At 39.3% G+C, this 22,599-nt stretch overlaps 2 protein-coding genes across 2 annotated transcripts in view; both read left to right on the top strand.

Annotated features, from left to right (window-relative positions):
• Window positions 1-4,452, top strand: part of LOC107093484 (exocyst complex component 1-like) — a 5,098-nt gene extending 646 nt beyond the window's left edge. Inside the window, exon 3 of the mRNA XM_015388561.1 lies at window positions 3,890-4,452. Coding sequence (XP_015244047.1) covers window positions 3,890-4,159 — 270 coding nt within the window. The 3' untranslated portion in view covers window positions 4,160-4,452. The remainder of the gene's footprint in view (window positions 1-3,889) is intronic.
• Window positions 4,453-6,074: 1,622 nt separating this feature from the next.
• smc2 (structural maintenance of chromosomes 2) lies at window positions 6,075-19,852 on the top strand. The gene is made up of 25 exons (XM_015388587.1): window positions 6,075-6,242; window positions 6,338-6,487; window positions 7,415-7,537; window positions 7,616-7,654; window positions 7,734-7,844; window positions 7,954-7,998; window positions 8,115-8,348; window positions 8,465-8,614; window positions 8,708-8,941; window positions 9,337-9,496; window positions 9,581-9,698; window positions 10,020-10,158; window positions 10,232-10,351; window positions 10,451-10,655; window positions 12,963-13,098; window positions 13,772-13,896; window positions 13,993-14,186; window positions 16,022-16,165; window positions 16,399-16,473; window positions 16,591-16,710; window positions 16,811-17,011; window positions 17,872-17,988; window positions 18,212-18,372; window positions 18,456-18,603; window positions 19,500-19,852. Exons 1-25 carry the CDS (start codon window positions 6,075-6,077, stop codon window positions 19,683-19,685), a joined length of 3,603 nt encoding a protein of 1,200 aa, XP_015244073.1. The 3' UTR covers window positions 19,686-19,852.
• The last annotated feature ends 2,747 nt before the right edge of the window (window positions 19,853-22,599 follow it).

Genomic DNA, 22,599 nt, shown 5'->3' on the forward strand with positions numbered 1-22,599 from the left:
TCTGTCTGTCTGTCTGTCTGTCTGTCTGTCTGTCTGTCTGTCTGTCTGTCTGTCTGTCTGTCTGTCTGTCACAATTTCGTCAACTTTTAAATAGAAACTTTCACCAATTTATTGTGACTTAATGTAATATAACATAGGACGACAAAGTGAGACCCAGAGGCCTTTTTTTTTTGGCCCTTGGAATCATTTTGCGCAAACAGCGATTGCAGTTCCAGGGCAGCGCACATTTAGCCTGTCAGGACTATAAAGACAAGATCATTCAACTAAAAATGTGTCTTCTTAAAATGGAAGTGTTTGGAAATCCATCCATCTAATTTACGTCATGCTTATCCCTGCCGGGGTCGCGAGGGGTGTTGGTGCCTATCTCCAGCTGTCTACGGGCGAGAGGTGGGGCACAGGTCGCCAGTCCATCGCAGGGAAACAGAGACAAACAGGACAAACAAACATTCACACACACACTCACACCTAAAGAAAATTCAGAAAAGCCAATTAACCTAAGAGTCATGTTTTTGGACTATGGGAGGAAGCCGGAGTACCTGGAGAGAACCCAAGCACCCAAAGGGAGTACATGCAAACACTAAGCAGAAAGACCACGGGCCGGGAATCGAACCCGGAACCTTCTTGCTGCAACAGTGCTACCCACTGCTCTAATGTGCAGCTCGTGTTTGGTAAAATAAAAAATGATTTTCTTCACATTTGGTTACTCTCCTTTTAATTTCAGAACAAACACAGCAACAAATATCTGGTGACTTTTACTTAAAAGCAGACCTGGATGTGCCTATTACCGGTAATCAAACCCAGCTGAAAAAAGCAAGGGCATATAACCAGCACAATAACTATTGTTTCTAAACCAAAAATGATAAGTCCACTCTAAAAATTAACTATATATACGTTTTAGGAGTTTCTTTTCTTCATAAATCTGATCACTTTAGGGCTCAGGACATTATACAGGATCATGATAAGCTTCCCCCTGAATTTGAGCTACTAGCCTCAGGCAGGAGATGCAGATTGTCAAAGGCTAAATCCGGCGATGAGGATTGAGTTGATAATGGGGAGGAAACGACTCTAAGCACAGATTTAAAGTTGATTCCTCTTCATTATCACCTTAATCCATCACCATGTAGGTGATCAAAACATCGCTCCTGTAGCCAACAACCTTAAGGGGGAATACCGTTTTTTTTTTACATTGGGCCCTTGATTTTATGTTATTACATCATGTTCTACTCACCCATATTAGTTTTGTGTCATTTGTAGCTGTTCCGAAGATATTCGGTTTTATAATCGAAGTAAAATAGTTATATTATGTTTGATTTTTTCTTGAATGGAGAGTAAGTGTAAACATGGAGTGCACTACAAAATTATTTAAGCCTCTTGAACTGACAAAGATAGCACAGATTTATGAAGTGAAAGAAAAAGCAAACCTTATTTTTAACATTTTGTACAAATAAAATCAGAGTAAGCCCATACCAGCTTTGGGAATGTAGAGCTCAGGACTAGACTATTCTAAAATGAATATGTGAGTAGGTTAGAGCATAATACGTACATATTTTTTATTTTCTTTTTTGTACTTAAAGGGGAACACCGTTTTTTTAACATTGGGCCCATAATTTTACGTTATTAAATCATGTTCTATTCACCCGTATAAGTTTTGTGTCATTTGGAGCTGTTCTGAAGATATTCTGTTTTGTAATCCAATTCCTATGTGCAACGAGATGAAGGCACAAACTAAACTGTTCATAATGTATCATTTATGGTACGCCAACATTCATAACATGTAGGCAAATCACTATATTTATATCTTTTAAAAACAAAGCGTTGCGTGTATGACATCATCCGCACTCGCAGGCTACACTGAAAAGAGTAATGCAACCGTTTTTGGCATTTACTTAATCATATCTAGTTATTTAACACAATTGTTACATCTTAGCAGGGTAGGACATTGAACAATTGTGTTAAAGTAACTAAATATGATTAACTAAATGCCAAAATCAGCTGTATTATTTTTTTCAGTGTACCGTTCATTCATCCTGTCCGCTGAACTGCTGCTAGTTTTACTCACATGCCTGGAAGATGTCTAGTGCTAATACCACAGATGATCTCGCTTATCATACAAACTCTGCTTTGTTTTAAAAATATATAAATATAAGAAATATAACCGCGGATGTCTGGGGGACAGTGATTCCCCTACGTGTTAAGAATGCTGGCGTACCATGAATGATAAGTTATGAACAGTTTAGTTTGTGCCTTCAAGTTGTTTGCCCATAGGAAGACAGTATTTGGATAGTCCTGAGCTCTACATTCCCAAAGCTCGTATGGACTTACTCTGATTTTATTTGTGCAAAATGTTAAAAATAAGGTTTGCTTTTTCTTTCACTTCATAAATCTGTGCTATCTTTGTCAGTTCAAGAGGCATAAGTTATTTTGTAATGCACTCCATGTTTACACTTACTCTCCATTCAAGAAAAATTTTTACATAATATAACTATTTTACTTGGATTATAAAATCAAATATCTTCAGAACAGCTCCAAATGACACAAAACACAAAACTCATATGTGTGAGTAGAACATAATAAAATCTAATAAAAGCAATAACGTAAAATCAAGGGCCCAATGTAAAAAAAAAAAAAAAAACGGTGTTCCCCTTTAACGACTCCCCATTACTAAGGGGTGGACCTGTTTCGATTCAATTTGCATGTTTTCTAAGCCATAAGAAGGCTTTTGTTTAGACCAATCTATAAACCCTGGAACTCAATGCTACTCCAGACATTTGGATTTGAAAAAGCTCACTCCATGGGAGGTGAAACATCTTCAAACAAAAAAAAAAGTCCATTGGTTTTATTTTTAACATTTTTGGATTGAATTTTAAAAAGTGAACAGATGTGATGTAACAATTGTCCTGCCCTAAGCTCTTCGTTGTTTGATGTCGCTTATTTATGAGGTATCCATGAAATTATGGATATCACAAGGACTGTGATGGACTGGCGACCTGTCCAGGGTGTACCCCGCCTCTACCCTGTAGACAGCTGGAGATATGCACCAGCACCCCTTACAACCCCACCCGGGATAAAGCGTGTCAGATAATGGATGGATGAAATGATGTGATTTTTTTTTAATGTTTTTACCCCCCTGCAATGCAAAGTTTCCTCAGAGCACAATAAAAGTAAGGTTGAAGTTTATTTATTTTACAAAATAAATGAATATTTACAATTTTAATTGGAAAAAACAAATGAAATAAATTTCTAACTGAGGGTTTTAGCTAACCGTTTGGAGACTAGTGTAAGAACTAAGATGCATTTCTTTCAATCCCACTGCTGCCAATAAGTTTTTTCAGATGAGCTAAAAATAGGTGACTTCATGGATCCATTATTGGAAGCCTGATGCTCATAAACATGTTTTAAAAATTGCTTTAATATCAAATTAGTTTTATACTGGATATGAGTTTCCTGCAGCATATGGAAAAGAATACAAAACAACTCATCAAAACTTAAATTCTTCTACAATGCTTGTATTATTTATTTATTTATGTATTTTTGTTCAAGCTGTGAAGCTGTGTGATTTCCTTGGCAGCAGTGGGATTCGAACTCACGCCCCCTAGGAGACTGGAGCTATGATGCAGCGCCTTATTGATGATTTTATTTAACAGTTTGGAGACTAGTGTAATAGACTAAGATGCATTGTTTTCCATATTTTTGAGTTTATAATTTGGAAAAAAAGTCAATCATTTCTTTTCAGCCAATCTTGTTTTAGAAAGCAGATTTTTAAACAGTAGGTGGTAAATGCTGACCCATCTTAAAAAAGATAAATTGTCAGAGGAGGAGGTCAATAGATTTGGATGCTCTGTAAATTTGACCCGCTTGAACATTGTTATGTTCATTGTTTTGCCCTCAGGACGACCCCTGCTTCCTGCTGCACTTTGATAAGGTGCGCACAGTGACAGCCATCACCTGCTCAGCCAAATACACGATGGTGCGAGCCCTGGTTGCACTCTGTGAACGCCACTGTCAAAGGCCGCTGAATCTGCAGAACTTTGACTTCCCTTACATCAAGCCACCCACCTACTACACTAACAGGGGAGACTGTGTGGTTCTGTCCCAGATATGCTTCTATGCCTGCAATCTGGTTTGTCTTTCTATGTGCCCCGTGCCACTGGAAGCCTGAAGACACACTACTTATGTGAGCTACTCTAAAGTGTGTGGGCAAGGCTGTGCTGTAGCTAATGTTCTGTGTGGAACCTGGGTCAATAGTGTTTGCTTCAGTTGGGTTTTATTAAAATATTATTGATCTGTTTTTGCATTAATGCTCTTCTAAGTGTATGTTCAAGACAAACATGAGTTCTATTGATATTTTTAAAACATCTTTTGTACTTCAATCTTAATTACCCAATCCATCAAAGATACAACTAAATATGACATTCAGATTCAGACATGTCTTCTTTTCTGCTGGTGAATAAAGGCCCCTATGCAAAGAGTTGGATTACTGTCAGTTTGTTGTTGTTGTTGTTTTTTTTGGCATTTGTAGACCTGAAGTAACATAAATACATATATATACTGTATATATATAATTAAATTTAGTTAGAATGCTGAAATAAAAGTTGTATCTAAACCATTTTGTTAAAGCTGTGGCTATTTTAGGATTATTTGAGTAAATATAGAGGATATCATGTGAAAACACTTTTCTTTATCCAGAGAGTTGAAGCAAACTTTTACTCATGCAACTGCTTTCACTTCCATAGCTTGTTGTAGCATTAGGTCCTTCTGAATCTTATGCTTCATTCGTTTATTTGCTTTACTCCCTTATCTGTGCAGGATTGCATCGGGAGTGTGACGCCTTTTTTCCATGTTTTTGGGAAACATTGCCAGTTCACTGCAGAGCACCACATACTAGAATAAATTCACACACTTATTCCTAAGAACAATTCAGAGCCTGAATGAGCTAACATGTTCAAGGAGAAAATACAAAATTCATGTGATTAATTGCAGGCAAGGATCCCAGGACATTCTTGCTGCAAGGTTACAGTGCAAAATTAGGCTCATGTGCTTTAGTAATTTAGTTATGCTAAATATTTTTCATGTCTTTGGTCCAATATATATATGCGTTCCCCATTGATATAAGATATAATTTAAAAAGTAGAGAAAAATGTAGGTCTTAGATTCATTCTGCTCTAATTATCTTGTTTTGCATAGATATTATGTTAAGCTATTATGTTATATTTTTGTATGTATCATTATGTGTTTATTCCTATGTGTATAAGTACTGATTACACTTATTTTATGTAAGGAACACATTTTTTGTTTTCATTTAATTTCTTGATTGAATGCATACTACAAAGATTTATATATATATATATATATATATATATATATATATATATATATATATATATATATATATATATATATATATACTCATGTACTTAAGTTAATAGAGATGTATCATTGGTCAGAGATACCCATTCTTTTTTCTCATTTATTTTAACAGATTTGCATAGCTATCTGTTCTTTTTTATTAATGAGTGATTTATATCAAATTACATATGTATTATTGTGTATAGAAATAAAACATTTAAATCGGTAGAGTTTAAACAAATAGTTTATTTTATTCCGGAAAATGGGCAAACCAAATAAATACCTGTTTTAGTTTCAGTTAGTGAAACTTGCCACTCACAAAATGGCGGAACTGCTCTCGAATAATGATTGGCGCCATATTGCTCACAAGCTGGTTGTCAGAAAATAAGCCTGATGATAATGATACACTTTCGGAGCTTAAACATATAATTTTCTTTACTCCGAATTTAATATTAAGACTTTTAACTAAACCTACGATATTTACTTTCATCCCTTACTTTTCTTGTATTTTTTTTATTTTACCTACCAATATCTTCAATTTCGAATTTTCTCCGGCTTATAAAGGAAAGCTCTCCAGCTCAGAGTATTCTCCCAGCCTCCCTACCGCCAAAATTCAAGTAAAGACAGGGTTGTCGGTTGTAAACACTGGGCTGCTACCGGTATTTTTTCACCTCGTCTCGCTTTTATTCCGATCAAGCCTCCGGATTGTGCGGAGAGAGAACAGAAAGATGTACATCAAGTCCATTATCATTGAAGGGTTTAAGTCCTACGCCCAGAGGACGGAAATCAACGGCTTCGATCCGCTTTTCAACGCGATCACAGGACTCAACGGCAGTGGAAAGTCTAATATCCTTGACTCGATATGTTTCCTCCTGGGCATCTCCAACCTATCACATGTATGGCACATATTATTTATACACTCTTATTCAGCTATTAAACCATTCAGATTTCAATTGATTGTTTAATTTTTTCTATTTATTTCACATGAAAGGTGCGAGCCTCCAACCTGCAGGACCTTGTGTACAAAAATGGACAAGCTGGCATCACTAAAGCAACAGTTTCTATTACTTTTGACAACTCCAACAAAAGCCAGAGTCCTCTGGGGTTTGAAACCCACGATGAAATCACAATCACCAGACAGGTGAGCATACAGACAGCAGTTTCACAGAGATTCCTATTTTTATCTTCCATTTGATGTACCTCTGAGTCACTTTTAATATTCTAGAGGTTGGTCCTTAAGCACCCACACTGACTGCAGAGGAAATAATTGTAATTTTATGTGAAAGTCCAGCAATCTGTAGCACATGATGGTGATATCTAAGGGTTAATATTCATTAGAAAAGAAAAAAATCAGAAGTAGTGATGTGCTTTCTTATTTCTTAGGAATAGCATCTCCATAGCATGATTCTGCCACCACCGTGTTTCAATGTGAGAAGTTTTACTAGTGAAAGTCCATTGTGCTATCAGATGAGCATACCCGGAGAGACCAGCATACCCATCACTACCAGTTTATCACTTTAGTTTTGTACGAAAAATAGACTTCAGAATACCTAACTGGGCCTGTATCACTTTAGTCATGTACAGAAAAACAATTAAATTATTTGCTTTTTGGTGTTTTTGAAGCATATGGCGATCTGACGTTAAATTTTTTTGTTGTTGTTTTTTTTGTACATGACTAACGGGATGTGCGCCCATCAAGGTAGTTTAAAGTCTATTTTCATACAAAACTAAAGGGATAGACTCAAATCTGACTTCTTTTGCATGCGTATTGACTATAGGTATGCTGGTCTGACAGAACACCGCCGTGTATTTGTATTCAGTCTGCCGTTTGGACAAATAGACATATTCTTGGACTTCCTTACACTTCACCCATTTTCTCAGTATCTCCCACTCTTTTCCTGAGTTACATCTGTACACCATGATGCTTCTAACTACATGTTTTAAAGTGGGGAAAACTGTTTTTCGATCTAAAAAGGTTTTACATTCGTTCTGATACCCCTAAATAAAATCAACTCCAATTTACACCAGTAAAAGTTTCTCCAAAATGTTTTTTTTATATTCCTTACAGGTGGTCATCGGTGGCAGGAACAAGTACCTTATCAATGGAGTTAACGCCAACAACACCAGAGTGCAGGACTTGTTCTGCTCTGTCGGCCTTAATGTTAACAACCCTCATTTCCTCATCATGCAGGTTGGCTGTTTCTACACATCTTGCATTCTTTTCTTTTTTATTTAAGACTTCCTTTAAACTTTGTTTCTACTACTTTAGGGGAGGATCACCAAGGTTCTAAACATGAAGCCACCAGAGGTAAAAACCTGCACACATCCTCGGATATCTTATCTGTAATGGCCTTGATTTGGCATTTATAGAAACGCTCTTCTTCCAGATTCTGGCAATGATTGAGGAGGCAGCAGGCACCAGGATGTATGAGTGTAAGAAGATCAGCGCCCAGAAGACGATTGAGAAGAAGGAAGCCAAGCTAAAGGAGATTCAGACTGTATGGAATCCACAGTCCTTTTTTAATTATACAATTATTTCTGTGTCTTTATAAGCTTGTTTTAATGAAGAATCAGCAGCAAATTTTATCCCGTATTTTACTTTAATAGATTCTGGATGAGGAAATTACTCCAACAATGCAAAAACTGCAAGAAGTAAGTTGAAGAATAACTAATTAAATCATTTCCTGTACAGATATGAAGAGAAATATTCACCGCTTCTTGCACAATGTAGCATTTTTTTCATCTAATTTTCTCTCCTCTTCCTCCAGGAACGATCCTCCTATTTGGAATACCAGAAGCTGATGCGTGAGATCCAGCACTTGTCCCGCCTCTATGTGGCCTGGCTGTTCGTTTGTGCTGAGGAGACCAAAATGAAGTCTGCAGAGAACCTGAAGGTGATGCAGGATAATATCTGCAAGATGCAAGCCAACATGGCCGAGAACGAGATTAAAATCCAGGAGCTCTCAGCTCAAATTCAGGAGCTGCAGAAGAAAAGAGACCAGGTACCGCAGATCTGTTTTTTAAAGACTTAAACATAAATATTTGTGTAGAGCCTCAGCTCCTGTAGTTGTATAGTAGTAATGCTTTCCACCTTTGATGTTAAACTACTCAATCTAAGGAAGTGGATGGAGTTTTAAAAACCCTGGAGGGAACTCTTGTTGATGCCCAGCGTGTGGATGCTAAAGCTCAGAGCGCGCTTGACTTAAAAAAGCAAAACCTCAAAGACGAAACCAAGAAGAGAAAGGAACTTGTGAAGAGCATGGAAGAGGTAACGAACTTACCTGGATTCCTTAGATTAAATCCTTAACAAGAAAAAAATCAAACTCCATGTGTCCGATTTTTATATTGAACCTTTTCGTAGGATAAGAAAATGCTCATGGTGAAGGAAAAAGAGGTTTCCAAACTGGCTGAGCAGCTGCGGGCTATTCAGGAGGAGGGACAGAAGGACAGCGCCGCCCTGGAGGCTGCTGAGCAGCACTTCAGAGCCGTGTCGGCCGGTCTGTCCTCCAACGAGGACGGCAAGGAAGACACGCTCGCCGGGCAGATGATGGCGTGCAAGAACGACATGAGCAAAGCAGACACCGAGGCCAAGCAGGTGAGAGATGAATTTAAACCCATCGGTACGTCATTTTACAACCATTACCTAGAAGTTTCAAGCATTAAATAAGTGAATGCATCAAGATATGGGTGCCAACCAAGAAACCTACGATGCAATAAGGAAAGAGGTTTTTCCATATTGCATATTGGGTCCATGGTTGGAACAACTCTGATCAGATGAGACCAAATTAAACTGCAGCTAACCCAACCCTGAACACACTCTTTTCATTTTAAAACATGGTGGTGGCAGCATGATGGTGCAGGGATTGTTTTCTTTAACCTGGATGGGAAAGATGATCAAACCACCAAACAAAATGGGGAAAAATAAAAAATGCATGACTGCTCTTCATCCTGTGGTCAATCTAACTACGCCGTCTCCTTCATTCTGCATAGGCCCAAATGACCCTGAAGCACGCCCAGGCTGAGTTAAAATCCAAACAGGCTGAGGTGAAGAAGATGGACAGCGGCTACAAGAAAGACCAGGATGCTCTGCAGGCCGTCAGAAGCAGCAGGGAGAAGCTGCAGGCCGAGCTAGCCAAACTTAACTACGAAGGTAGCGTTCGCCTATCATGCGCTTTCCGCTAAGCTTCTTTGCTTACACTAAATCGGTGCGACAACGGTGTCTGCCTCTCTGCAGATGGAAAGGAAGAAAGTCTGCTGGAAAATCGGAGGCAGCTGTCCAGAAAGGTCTCTCAGCTCAAGGAGACCTACGAGCGGCTCATGTCCCGCTTCCCCAACCTGCGCTTCGACTACAAGTAACGGCTCTTTTTCCTGCCCTAAACACATGCAGGGTCATGAGCTTTAGAAATATACTGTTTAATAAGAGGGTTTTAGTTGAAATAACCAAGTAAGTTTGATGGGACGTAGCTTTTCCGCTTCAAACACCTACATCAACTTAAAAAAAAAAAGAAGAAATTTAGATTCTTTCATCTGCATCATGTCTGTCCATAGACTGTTTTTTCTTTTTTTATTTATAGGTACAAAACGGGTCCTGTTTTAAGTTTCCTCCACAGGTTATTGTCCACTATATCTGGCAGAACTGTTCATTTTTAATGAGATGTAACAAACACTCACAGGGATCCGGAGCGTGGGTGGGACCGCAGCAAGGTGAAGGGGCTGCTCGCCAACCTGATCACAGTTAGCGACGTCACCTACGCCACAGCGCTGGAGGTTGTTGCTGGAGGCAGACTGTACAACATTGTTGTTGATACAGAGGTGGGTGTTATTGGGAGGGCAGAGTCTTACCAGAATGAGGGTTAGACACTAACCAGGCGGATCTCTGGTTTAGGTGACTGGTAAAAAGCTCCTGGAGAAGGGAGAGCTGCAGCGCCGTTACACCATCATCCCCCTGAACAAGATCTCTGCCAAGACGCTTAACGACAAAGTGATCAACACCGCAAAGAGCCTGGTGAGAGGGAATCTAAAACTTGCGTGTTTGCTTGTAAGGAGGAAAAATTTGGGAGTTTATTTTTCATGATTTTCTTTTCCGTTTTCTTTGTTCTGTTAGGTTGGGCAGGATAACGTTCACACAGCTTTGTCCCTGGTGGGCTATGAAGCGGACCTGCGGAAAGCCATGGAGTACGTGTTTGGGTCCACTCTGGTCTGCGACACCCTGGACAACGCCAAAAAGGTGGCCTTTGACAGGCAGGTGATGACGAAGACGGTCACTCTAGGAGGGGACATCTTCGACCCTCAGGGAACCCTGAGTGGAGGTGAGTGGGAAAACTGGAACCTGTCACGGTTTGTTTTAGTCATTTAAATGTTTGTCCATGGATTCTGATTTCTATATACATGCTGCCTTTGCCTTGTGCTGTTAAGGGGAGTGGCAGCCTAGTGGTTAGGGCATAGAGCCCCACTCCCACAGACTGCCACTCTGGCTCTCTGAGCAAAGACCCTTAACCCTCGAACGCGCTGCACGATTGCAGCCCACTGCACCCTAAGGGGATGGGTTAGATGTTAGATAATCTGAGATCAATAAAGCTTGTTTATTATAATTATTAAATTGGTAGAAAAAACAACAAACTGTAGATGAATATCTCTAATTGTCGCCAGACATTGACTAAATTGTCCCAAACTGAAGAATTTTTCCAGTCAGTTAAATATTTTTTACTGGTAGGGGGGACATTTATTGTATCCTTTATCTCCTTGATCAATAATGATCAACTTCTAGTCATGATAACTATTTTGATTTATTGTTTCAACAAATATTTAGAATTTGTGATGATAAAAAAAAATCTTATTTTTAAGTTTTTCTTTTTACATGTTTTTCCATTGGGTTAATTGCAAATTTAAAGCATGATTAAATCTGCTCACTACAGGATGCTTAGTGATATACATCAAACTTCTTTACCTAAATAGTGTCCTGAAGAAGCCTATTTTACATTTTTATATATATTTTTTGTGTTTTTTGTGATTTGTGTTTGTGTTGTTATTGTGGGATGCAGTCCCAGCTCTACAGTTACCAAACAACCACTTCAAAAAATCAATGAGTGTTTCATGGTCATATTTTATTTATTCATATATTGTGAGAATGGTACCTGTTACAAGCACCCAGGCCACAACATATTTGAGGACGCGAGACAAACATGAGGTTCAAAAGAATTATTTTATTCTTAATCTCTGGAACTTCTTTTTAGATCAGGTGTTTTGTTTTTCTGCAAAGAGACAAAAAAAAAAACAAAAAAAAACTGAGGGTCAGATTTTTTCCCAGTTCCCCGTATCCAAAAAAAAAAACAACCCAAAGTATGAACAGAAAGTTGGACCTGGTGAGCCGATCCAAAGAAACAAAACGTTACAGCAGACGGCCAACCCACTAGAAGGAAAAAAATAAGTAAATAAATAAATATTGTGCCCGATGCACATAACAGTACCGCAAAATATTGTGATTTAGATTTTAAAGCCATACCGACCAGCCCTAATAAGTGTTTACTCTGCATGCTAAATATGTTTACAATTCTTATTGTGCTTACGGTATATAGAAATAATTCAGTTGAAACGTTAAAAAGATAACTAATGCTTGATTCATTTCAGTTTATATAGCACCAATTCACAACAAGAGACAAATCACTGAAATCAGAGACTATTCACTGAATTCCATAGTTGGAAAACTTGGTGTTTTAACAAGAAACTGCTGTTTTCTTTCTTGCTTCCCCTTAATTATTTTTTTATAAACACTTATGGTTGATAAAGTGTTTACACATTATTTAATCACTTATCTATAAACTATTTATTAGACATATATAAGGGAAGCCTTTTTGTGGTACCAAAAAAACTATACAACAATAAAAGGATTCTTTTTTCCTACGGTTTTAGACATGAAGGAGATGTTTCAGGCTCCAAGAGAGTAGGACAGAACAAGGAGGATAACAGGAAGGCTAATGGTAATCATTAGCATTTACACCTAATGTCCTTTGATGCTAAATCTCAGAGTGGTGAAGAATCGTTGTAAATAAAGAAAATAATCCTTTTGGAAATCTCAAAGGAGGATCTATGTTCTGTAGAAATGCAGATCAAATCCTCTGAGCTGCACAACTATACAGTTTGACCCAAATGACAAGCGCTCCCAGCAGAGCGGGTTGAAAATGAGACCGTCTGAAGTGTAAATGGGGCTGGACGGTGTGAGCACAACTTTATTCAATATTTTTTATTTAAGTCATATTATTATTAAATATATACAGGATTCGATCACGTTATGGATGTAAATGATAAAAGCTGAGACTAGCCACAATAGAACCCCTGTACAAATTTAAAAAGATGAAAAAATATATATTTAACTCACTGTACAAAACTCATCTAATGGGGGGGGAAAAAAATGAAATAAATAAACAATGTTAGTTTGACAAATGCTAATTAGTAAAATAACACAGCATTTATTAATATTAAATTATTATTCATCTCCAAGATTTAATTCCATATTTATGTTATATTATAAATAAAATTGCTCATAATTGCCATTCTGATTGGTGCGTTTTAACAAGCCTGCAGTCGCACTCAAATAAGCGCCATCTTTTCTCACACAGGTGCTCGCTCTCAGTCGGCGTCCATTCTGGCAAGCCTGCAGGAGGTGAAGGACGTCCAGGACGAGCTGGACGAGAAAGAGGCCCAGCTGCAGGACGTCGAACGACAGCTGGCCGGCCTTAAAGGAACCGCCGAGAAGTAAGCAGCTTTCAAACCCAGCACAGAATTTAGCGTGATTTCTATGTGCTTTCGCTGTGGATTCAGCTGCCAGACATAAAAGGCTATCGGATTTTTGACATAATCCATTTTATTTCATGTTGGCAGAAAAATAATAACTGCTGTTTGACACTGTGGGGAAGAGGCATCTTCTCATTAAAGGACTTGAACCTGAATACCGTAATTTTCGGACTATAAGCCGCAACTTTTTTTCCCATTTTTCGACCTTGCGGCTTATATAACAATGCGGCTTATCTATGGACTTTTACAGCTAATGGCCACTAGGGTAATACCTAAATCTATGGATTTTCCCATCCACCATGTTGACGTCACATTTGCTTCAACACACAAGTATGGTAGCTGCGCGCGCGGGAATGCAGAGGTCCTCCGGAAGCAGAGTCCTACTGCGAGTGGTACAAGACAGAGCAACGGCGAGAAAGACGGACATTAAACATAAAAAACCTGCGGCTTATAGTCCGGTGCGGTTTGTATATGTACAAATCATGCAATTTAGCTTCTGCGGCTTATATTCAGGTGCGGCTTATAGTCCGAAAATTACGGTAACCCGATGTGTCTTTACACACCTCGATTTGTTTTGGCCTCGGAAATCTTAGCATGTGAATCAGATTTTCCAATCTGACATCAATCTTTTCAGGTACCGGCAGCTAAAGCAGCAGCACGAGCTGAAGGTGGAGGAGGAGCAGATCCTGCAGGCCAAGGTGCAGCAGAGCTCCTTCCACCAGCAGCAGGAGGAGCTGGAGAGGCTGCGCAAGGCCATTGGTCAGAACACAAACACACACGGTTCTGTTAAGGTCTATGCCGTTCGTGCCAAACCTGTAAGAAGCTCATTTCTGGGGGGGTGATGTGTTTGATCAGAGGAGAGCGAGGAGACTCTGCGCATCACCAAGGAGGTACAGAAGCGGGCCGAGGAGAAATATAAGGTGCTGGAGAACAAAATGAAAAATGCCGAGGCGGAGAGGGAGAAGGAGCTGAAAGCAGCCCAGCAGAAACTGAACACAGCCAAGGCCAAAGCAGACGCCTTCAACAAGAAGCTGAAGCTAAAGCAGCAGGTAACACCGAGCAAGCATGTAGACGTTAGCTAAAAAAAAGGCATCCTCCAGGGTTCCTACAGTCTGGAAAAACACTCATTTTTACTCAAGTATATCCCATGATTAGTAAAACTATTTTGGATTGCAGCCTTTATTCTCTATCCCTGCAGGCCTGTCTTCCAAAAGAAACACTCATACTTTATAAGGTGTTTATCACTTTGTTATCAACAGGCATAAAGGTCCTTAAGGATGAAGTATAAGTGAATTTTTCTGGGCCTATTTTAAAGTCTGGGCCTTGGATTTAAATGGCCAAAAAATAAGTTCTACCTAAAAACATCAAACAGATTTTCATAAAAAACTTCTTACTTTTCTTGTAACGAAAGGAAATAAACGTAATAAACTGTAACTAAAACATCTTGGTTCCTTATGTAGAAAGTTTGGTGTCCTTTAAACAAGCAACTGACAAGTTATACATGTTTGGATTGGAAAAAAAAATAAATCCATGCGGACCTTTACAGTGCCATTTGGGCGCACTTAGGCATTATGTCTGAAATTTGGGAATTCATTCTTGAAATTTAAATTTTGAAATGCTTATATATATATATATATGATTATAAAACTACAGTTTCCATTCCAAAAATCTTTTTGCAGCACTTTTTGTTTATACATTTTATACAAAGCTAAGCTCAATAGACACTTGAAGGCGTATCTAAATAACAGTTTGTCCAATCAGGGAGCTTCATAGTTTTTTGGAAAGGTTGCATTCTTCAGACTCCAATAATGAGATGAACAGGGCCCAGCGAATGACAGAGGAGAGAAGCAGAGGTGATCATGATTTGTGCACAGGTATGGTTTCCATATATGGGCATGCTGTAGCACAGTTTGCGGGTGAGGCAAAGAAACTCTTACCTGACTAAAAAGCTGTCAGTCGGATATATTCCAGAAACTGACTTTTTATTCTGATAACAATTTCTTCTAATGGGAAAAAAAAATGAAGAGGCAAAGATAAAACAGATTTTCTGTGCTTTGTTGAAGCTTTTGGAGTGGCAGGCAGCTGCAAATCATCAGTTTAGCTCATGAGTTTTACTGATTGATTCAGTGTCTTGTTGGCTTTCATTAGCAAAGCATCATTTGGTGCTCTATGTGCTGTTGAAACCAGACCCACCAGAACACATACTTGGTCATAAAATACATTTTGGCAATCTGAGTGCTTTTTGGCACCTTATTAGAGCTGTGGTTGGTGGATATTGGAATGAAGTAGATGGTCTTGTAGAGAAGACATATAAATGTGTCAGTCTCAGAGTTAGCTTATCAGCATTGGGTGCTGCTCAGGCTGTGTAGAAGTTGTCCTTCTTGCCACACTTAATGTCTTTTTTTTTATTAGTTCCTTGATTTCCTTATTTGTAAAATACAATCAATCCTCCCTCTCCCTCTGATTCCGTCAGGGACGAGGTAGAGGTGGTGCGGGTTACACCCTGCACAGGTCAACAGTCTCTCACAGGGGATCACAAAGAGTAAAAAAACATGCACACATACACTCACACCAAAGAACAAGGTAGAGACGACGATTAACCCAACAGTCATGTTGTTGGACTGTGGGAGGAAGCAGAGTACCCAGAGAGAACCCACGCATGCACAGAGAGAACATGCAAACTATTCAGAAAGACCCCGTATGGAACCCAAAACCTTTTTGCTGCAAGGCAACACTGCTACAGACTTAGCAACACGGTGCAGCCCCAGGATTTGCTTCTTTTCTCTTTTATGTTTAAAAACTAGTAAAACAAATGAGATCTCTGGGAACTTGATTGATGATAACTGGCTGATTGTGATGCTCCTGTGGGATGTTTGCTCTCCAGGAGTCTGACGCTGTGGCCCTGGAGCTGGAGGAGCTGCAGAGGGAGCAGGCTGGCTACGAGCAGCAGATCCAGGCGGTGGACGAGGCCATGAAGGCCATCCAGGAGCAGATCGACAGCATTGCTTGTACCGTGTCCCAGAACAAGGTGCTGTTCAATGGAGAATGTCGGGCATTTTGATGTATTTGATCCATTTATGCTGAACTTGAAACTCTGCATCCTGTTAATATTAACTGCATGCCAATTCTGCATTTATTAAAAATGATTTTCTTAAATTCTCAAAGTATTCACACCCTTTTAACTCCATATTTGATCAAAATACAGCCACAAGGTTTAATTACAGGCGACTGACTGACACGGACTCTTTATTTGTCGTGTAGGAGGCTGTGCGAAAGGCCCAGGAGGAGGTGACCAAACAGAAGGAAGTGATCATGGCTAAAGACAAAAACCTCAAGGTGATTAAAGCGTTGATTTGAACGTTCCGGGTCTGTAAAAACCTCCGTTCACCATTCTGCCAGGAGCTAAGTAATCACTCTCCCCGCCATCTCTCTCTCTCTCTCTGAATGCTGCAGGAGAAAAGCACAGAAGTCAACAGGATCAGGGAGAAGAACAACGAAGCCCAGCTGAAGATTAAGGAGCTGGAACACAACATCAACAAGCATCACAAAGAGAGCCAGGACGCCGCTGACAAGGTACGCTCAATCTGACCACCATCCTGTCCATCTATCACAGCGTCCGTTCCTTTCCCAACCTGGAAGTTTCAACGTAACTTGGTTGTTTTCTTTTTTTCAGGTTAGTCGGATGCTGGAGGAACACGACTGGATCCATTCGGAGCGGCAGTTCTTCGGCCAGCCCAACACATCCTACGACTTTAAGACCAACAACCCCCGCGAAGCGGGTCAGCGCTTGAAGAAGCTGGAGGAGACCACAAGCAAGCTGGAAAGGAACGTCAATAAGAGGGCCATGAACATGCTGAATGAGGCGGAGGAAAGGGTGAGGAATAGAGCGGGTGGTTGAAGTGTTTTCCAGGTATAAACAAGCTCTGAAACAAGATTCTTACTTTTAGACTTAAATCTCTGGCCCATCCAATAGATGTATCCTTGTCTCCTCATCCTTTTCTTCCCTTATCCACATACTCAGCCGGAAACAAATGACTACCGTAATTTTCGGACTATAAGCCGCAACTGAATATAAACAGCAGAAGCTAAATTGCATGATTTGTACATATATAGGCCGCACCGGACTATAAGCCGCTGGTTTTTTATGTTTAATTACCATGTGGTTCGTGTTTGGGGAAGCTCCTATTTATTAACATTTCAACACAAATGAATTAAGACAATTCTTCCTGCTGGCATCTCCAACGTCTCACCATTGACTGGTTGATTCCAAGGTTACCTGCAGCGGTTCTATTTCTTTTGTTTACTGCCAAATTGACTGCCTTTAACTTAAAAGCTGCATCATATGCATTTCAACGTTTGTTTTCCATAATGAGGTCGTCACACAAACTGTCTTGCGCTCGCAATGTCCGTCTTTCTCGGAGTCTGCTTCCAGAGGACGTCCGCATTCCCGCGCGCGGCTACTTGTGTGTTGAAGCAAATGTGACGTCAACGTGTTGGATGGTAAAATCCATAGATTTAGGTACCGTATTACCCTAGTGGCCGTTAGCGGTAAAAGTCCATAGATAAGCGCCATTGTTATATAAGCCGTAAGGTCGGAAAATGGGGGGAAAAGTTGCGGCTTATAGTCCGAAAATTACGGTACATGCAAAGTTTTAAAGGTTTAGTCCTAAAAAGGCAGGATCTCTGCACACAGATTTCTCCTTCTAACCTCCCCCTCAAACCGTATCCTTCCAGTACAACGATCTGATGAAGAAGAAGAGAATCGTAGAGAACGACAAGGCTAAGATCCTGCAGACCATCAAGGAGCTGGACCAGAAGAAGAATGAGGCTCTGAACCTGGCGTGGCAGAAGGTCTGCTTTTCGTTCCCTGGATGTAAAACACAACTAACCTCCATAGATTTACTGTTTTTTAATTTGTTTAAATCAATATTTTTTCAAGTTTTGATATGGAAATAAACTTTAATATTCTTTCTTTATGTATTTATCCAAGAAGACACCAGTTTTGTGATTGCAGTAAGTTATTGCTACGCAGCTGCTACCCTCGTCAATCTCTTTTTTAAACCTCCCTCTGCAGGTAAACAAGGACTTTGGCTCCATCTTCTCCACCCTGCTGCCCGGAGCCACGGCCAAGCTGGCTCCTCCTCAGGGATGTGGCGTCCTGGACGGCCTTGAGTTTAAAGTGGCCTTGGGCGACACCTGGAAGGAGAACCTGACTGAGCTCAGTGGGGGCCAAAGGTTGGTAAACCTACACAGCTGCCTTCCTTCTTATCTATCTGTCTGGAACGTTTTCATTTCTGTTTCCCGTCTCTCTCCACCAGGTCCCTTGTTGCTTTGTCTCTCATCCTGGCCATGCTGCTTTTCAAACCGGCTCCTATCTACATTTTGGACGAGGTGGACGCAGCTCTGGACCTGTCTCACACACAGAACATCGGACAGATGCTGCGTACACATTTCACACACTCACAGGTAACTTAAAACAAATCGATGGGACCTTTTTCCAATCCTTTCATATGGCAACCAGTTGCCCTTTTTTATATAGTCTTTGCATAAAACGTCCTTCATGGTGTAATTGTCACTACCCGATCCCTACCTGAAGAATGATCTGTACCATCGGCTCATATGTGCATGTGCAAGCAGATATTCATCCAGTTCACCAAAAATAATGCAATTATGGTTCTGAAAGTACTTATTTTTATGCTTAAATCACTAAAGAATGCTAATATAAATCTTTAAAACATTTTTCTTGAATTATGTGATACAATTTTGATGCATTTTACATTTTCTCCTTTAAACTCTTTGTCTGACATCATCGGACATGCTCAGAGCAGTCCGGCAAAATATGATAAAACCATATTTATCTTTTCTTTTTCTTTAGGTTACGCATTATATACTATCATGTTAACACAAAAGAAAAAAATAAAACTCAAAAAGACTAGATTTATGTTTAAATCTAAAGCCGAAAAAGTTTGCTTCCAGAAGTGGCGTAGGATCCCATTTCTAGTACAGACGAGTGATGAAACAGGATTTAAATGCTATTATTTTATCAGGAAATAGATAATTAACCTTTAATACATTATAGTTTAGCACGCTTACTATTTTTAAGAAAAAAAAAATTTAACTTGGGTATTTTTTTACAAATTAAAATCGAGTGCGACTCTGATCTATATCTGGTTGCTCTGCGAAAACGAGCTGATGGTAGAGATCGGGTAGTGACACACATTCATCAAACAGCCAGCATGTGTTTTCTGATAAAAATAGAATAAAGTTTCTATAAAGCCTCTTCAAATCTTGTTTAATCCACTGCAGAATGAAATGTAGGCTCTCTTAAATCCGCTGAAAATGTTTGTTTCTGACTCCTTTAGTTTATTGTGGTGTCCCTAAAAGACGGCATGTTCACAAACGCCAACGTCCTGTTCAAGACCAAGTTTGTCGACGGCATGTCCACGGTGTCGCGGACTGCACTGAGCCAGAGCGACGCCAACGTTCCCCTTAAAAGCCAAGACAAGATTCGTCAGAAGGACAAGAGGAATAAACAGATCATCAGCTGAAGTGCTGCTTTTTCTGCCTAATCCACACGTCTTTGTCTCCTATTAGAAATCCTGGATAAATGTTCCTTATTTTCTATCCAGTGTTTAGCTTTTCGCTCCTTTTTATATATGTGCATCTGATAGCTCTCTATGTATTTTTTTTGTAAATAAAATGGGTCAAACTCTAATCGCTGGATGGTTTGTCTTTTTTTTTTTTTTTGTGGGTAAACCGGAAGTATTAAGGAAAAGAAACTGATGGGACCAAAAAACATCCAAACTTTATGTTGAGGTTTGGGTGAAGTCGTTCAAAATGGGCAGAGTAGCCAGAACTGTTACTCAAGTACTTTGTTTTCACTCAATAAAAAGTACAAATTAGATAATTCTACTCCTACAAGTACATAATTTAAATAAAAGTTACACAAGCAAGTAACAGAGTAAATGTAACAAGTAACCCTCCTCTGATTAATAAAAGTATAACTACCCAGTTGTAGTAACTTAACTGAACAAAGAAAAATCCCATTTTAACCTGAAATCTCTCTGAAGCAGCGTGTTTCACTAAAGTTGCATTTTTTTTTCTTGGTAAACATTTTTTTGTTGTAATGTTATTTTTAATATATTTTGGGAAACCAAAAGATTTGAAAGTGTTTCTTCTGCCTCAGTGTATTTTCCAATTATTTTTTTATTCGTATTTTAGTTTAGTATATAAAACACTAGTAATTTATATTTGGCAGTAATTTCTTACATCACAGATGCGTTGATCAGTTACTCAGCATTTGATTAATACTTCTACAATCTGGAATATTTTCTTGGTCTCCTGCTTTTAACTTTTACTTGAATAAAAATATGTTAAGGTAGTGCAGCTCTTACTTAAAGGTATAGTGGAGGATTTTTGAAAACACCTGCCCTCTCCACTTAAAAAAAATGCAAATGCACAACCCTGTACCCGCACCTGAGAGGGAACACCTACTGAACGCATGGGAGAGCGTGCACAAGCCAATTTCTCCTTGTGCACGCTCTGTTTAAAAGTTGCTGTTTGCATCGCTCATACAAGCTTACTTTCCACAAGATTATTTGCAATTTTTCCACCATGTCAGACTCGCCACCTGTAAGTGAAAATGGGGACGAGCACATAGGACAGCCTTACATAAACATATCACCAGAATGATTGACAATTAGAAGGACCAATTATTAGAACATCCCCATTATACCTTAAGGTACACTTTATTTAACCTCTGGTTATAAAACTGTGCTGTAGAATTCTAGGTTTCATCTGTGCATAGAGTTATTGGAGTCGGTAAACCTTTTTTTTTTTTATTACAAACCTTTTTTCAGATATTTCAGGTGTTTAAAACTTCCAACTGAAACATCAGAGCAGAATCTCAGCTCAGTTTGTGGCTCAAACCAGAAATCCCTTTGACTCCTGCTGGCAGCTCTACAGCCAACATCATTATAGTTGCAGCACTATAGACCAGTGTTTTTCAACCCTGGTCCTCAAGGCACACTGCTCTGCATGTTTTGGATGTTTCTGAGTTTCAGCACACCTGATTCAGATGATTGCAGTTCAGCAAAGCCTGATAATCAATCAATTGATAACAGGTGTGTGGAAGCTGGGAAACATCTAGATCAGGCATCCCCAAACTTGGTCCTCAAGGCCCCCTGTCCTGCAGGTTTTAGAGGTTTCCTTGCTCCAGCACAGCTGATTTTAATTGAAAGCTGATTAACAGGCTTTTGGTCTACTGCAATCATTATAACCAGCTGTGCTGAAGCAGAGAAACCTCTAAAACCTGCAGGACAGGGGGCCTTGAGGACCGAGTTTGGGGATGCCTGATCTAGAACATGCAGGGCAGTGTGCCTTGAGGACCAGGGTTGAAAAACACTGCTATAGACTCTAGTGAAATGTGTCTTTCAAGTTGATCCCATCAGCCTTTGCGGAATATTCTGAGGCTAATCTTCTTGCTCAGGGACTAACTATGGAAGGCTGTGGGATTTCAAACAGGGAACTTGTTAATCACTAGCCTCCAACTCCCCCATCAAACAAGGACACTATCAAAAATGTTATGATTTTATTTGATTTGTAGTTATTGAAAAAGATGCCAGGTTGGATAGATGCAGGGGAGGCTGAAGTTCAGACAGGTTTCCAGCTGTAAGATGCCTTTAAATACAGTTTAATTGACTTGGCTGCAAACAATCAGATTATGACTTCCACTTGGTTAAAAGTTTTCCTTTGATACTAAGTGTTATTACTATGTGAGCTATGAAAAATAAAAACAAATTTGATTTACAACCAGCAAAACGTCCAGGGTTTTCTATCACCTGCTAAGAAAATGTTATTTTGATAGTAATGACTGGTGTGTTAGGATGAGAGCATACAGGTAACCGAACATTATCATCATCAGAACGTGTGGCCTCAATCAAACTACATCTAGGAAACTATAACAATCTACTTATAAAACTCCAAGTACCAAAAGTTCCTCTGGTTTAGATTTAATGATCCTCATGCAAGAGGCAAACATATGAACAAATTCATTATTAAATTGCTTGTATGAGTGATTTAGAAAAGTCACATCGAGTCTAGTGCAATCAGTCAGCTGTTATCCAAATCTATTTTTTCACAAAATTACTACATTTGTTGTTACTTCTAAGTAATTGTTCCTATTATTAGGGTATATCATTATATAAGTTTCCTTTTTATTTTCTAATGACAGAACAATTGGTCTCTACACCTGCAACTGGCATGTTGGTATCCAAGGGACACTGATTTAATTTGATGCAATTTTGTAAAAACAAAAAAACTGTCAGTGAGCTTTATGTGAGATTATGCTGCTATTGAAATAAAATGCAACAGAAAATAGAAAGTTCAGCAACATGTTGCTGCTTGAGACTCTTCTAAAGGTAAGACATGCATTCAATTCACTTCATGGCTCTGAAATGGATT

Source organism: Cyprinodon variegatus, unplaced genomic scaffold (assembly GCF_000732505.1).
Source record: "Cyprinodon variegatus isolate N-32 unplaced genomic scaffold, C_variegatus-1.0 Scaffold428, whole genome shotgun sequence".
NCBI classification, from domain to species: Eukaryota; Metazoa; Chordata; class Actinopteri; order Cyprinodontiformes; family Cyprinodontidae; genus Cyprinodon; species Cyprinodon variegatus.

What these genes read in the sequence shown, in the direction of transcription:
- smc2 (XM_015388587.1), top strand. Translation starts at nt 6,075, where the DNA reads ATGTACATCAAGTCCATTATCATTGAAGGGTTTAAGTCCTACGCCCAG. An exon ending in TAAACATGAAGCCACCAGAG is followed by an intron (nt 7,655 to 7,733) that starts GTAAAAACCTGC and finishes CTCTTCTTCCAG; the next exon opens with ATTCTGGCAATGATTGAGGA. An exon ending in CACATTTCACACACTCACAG is followed by an intron (nt 18,604 to 19,499) that starts GTAACTTAAAAC and finishes TGACTCCTTTAG; the next exon opens with TTTATTGTGGTGTCCCTAAA.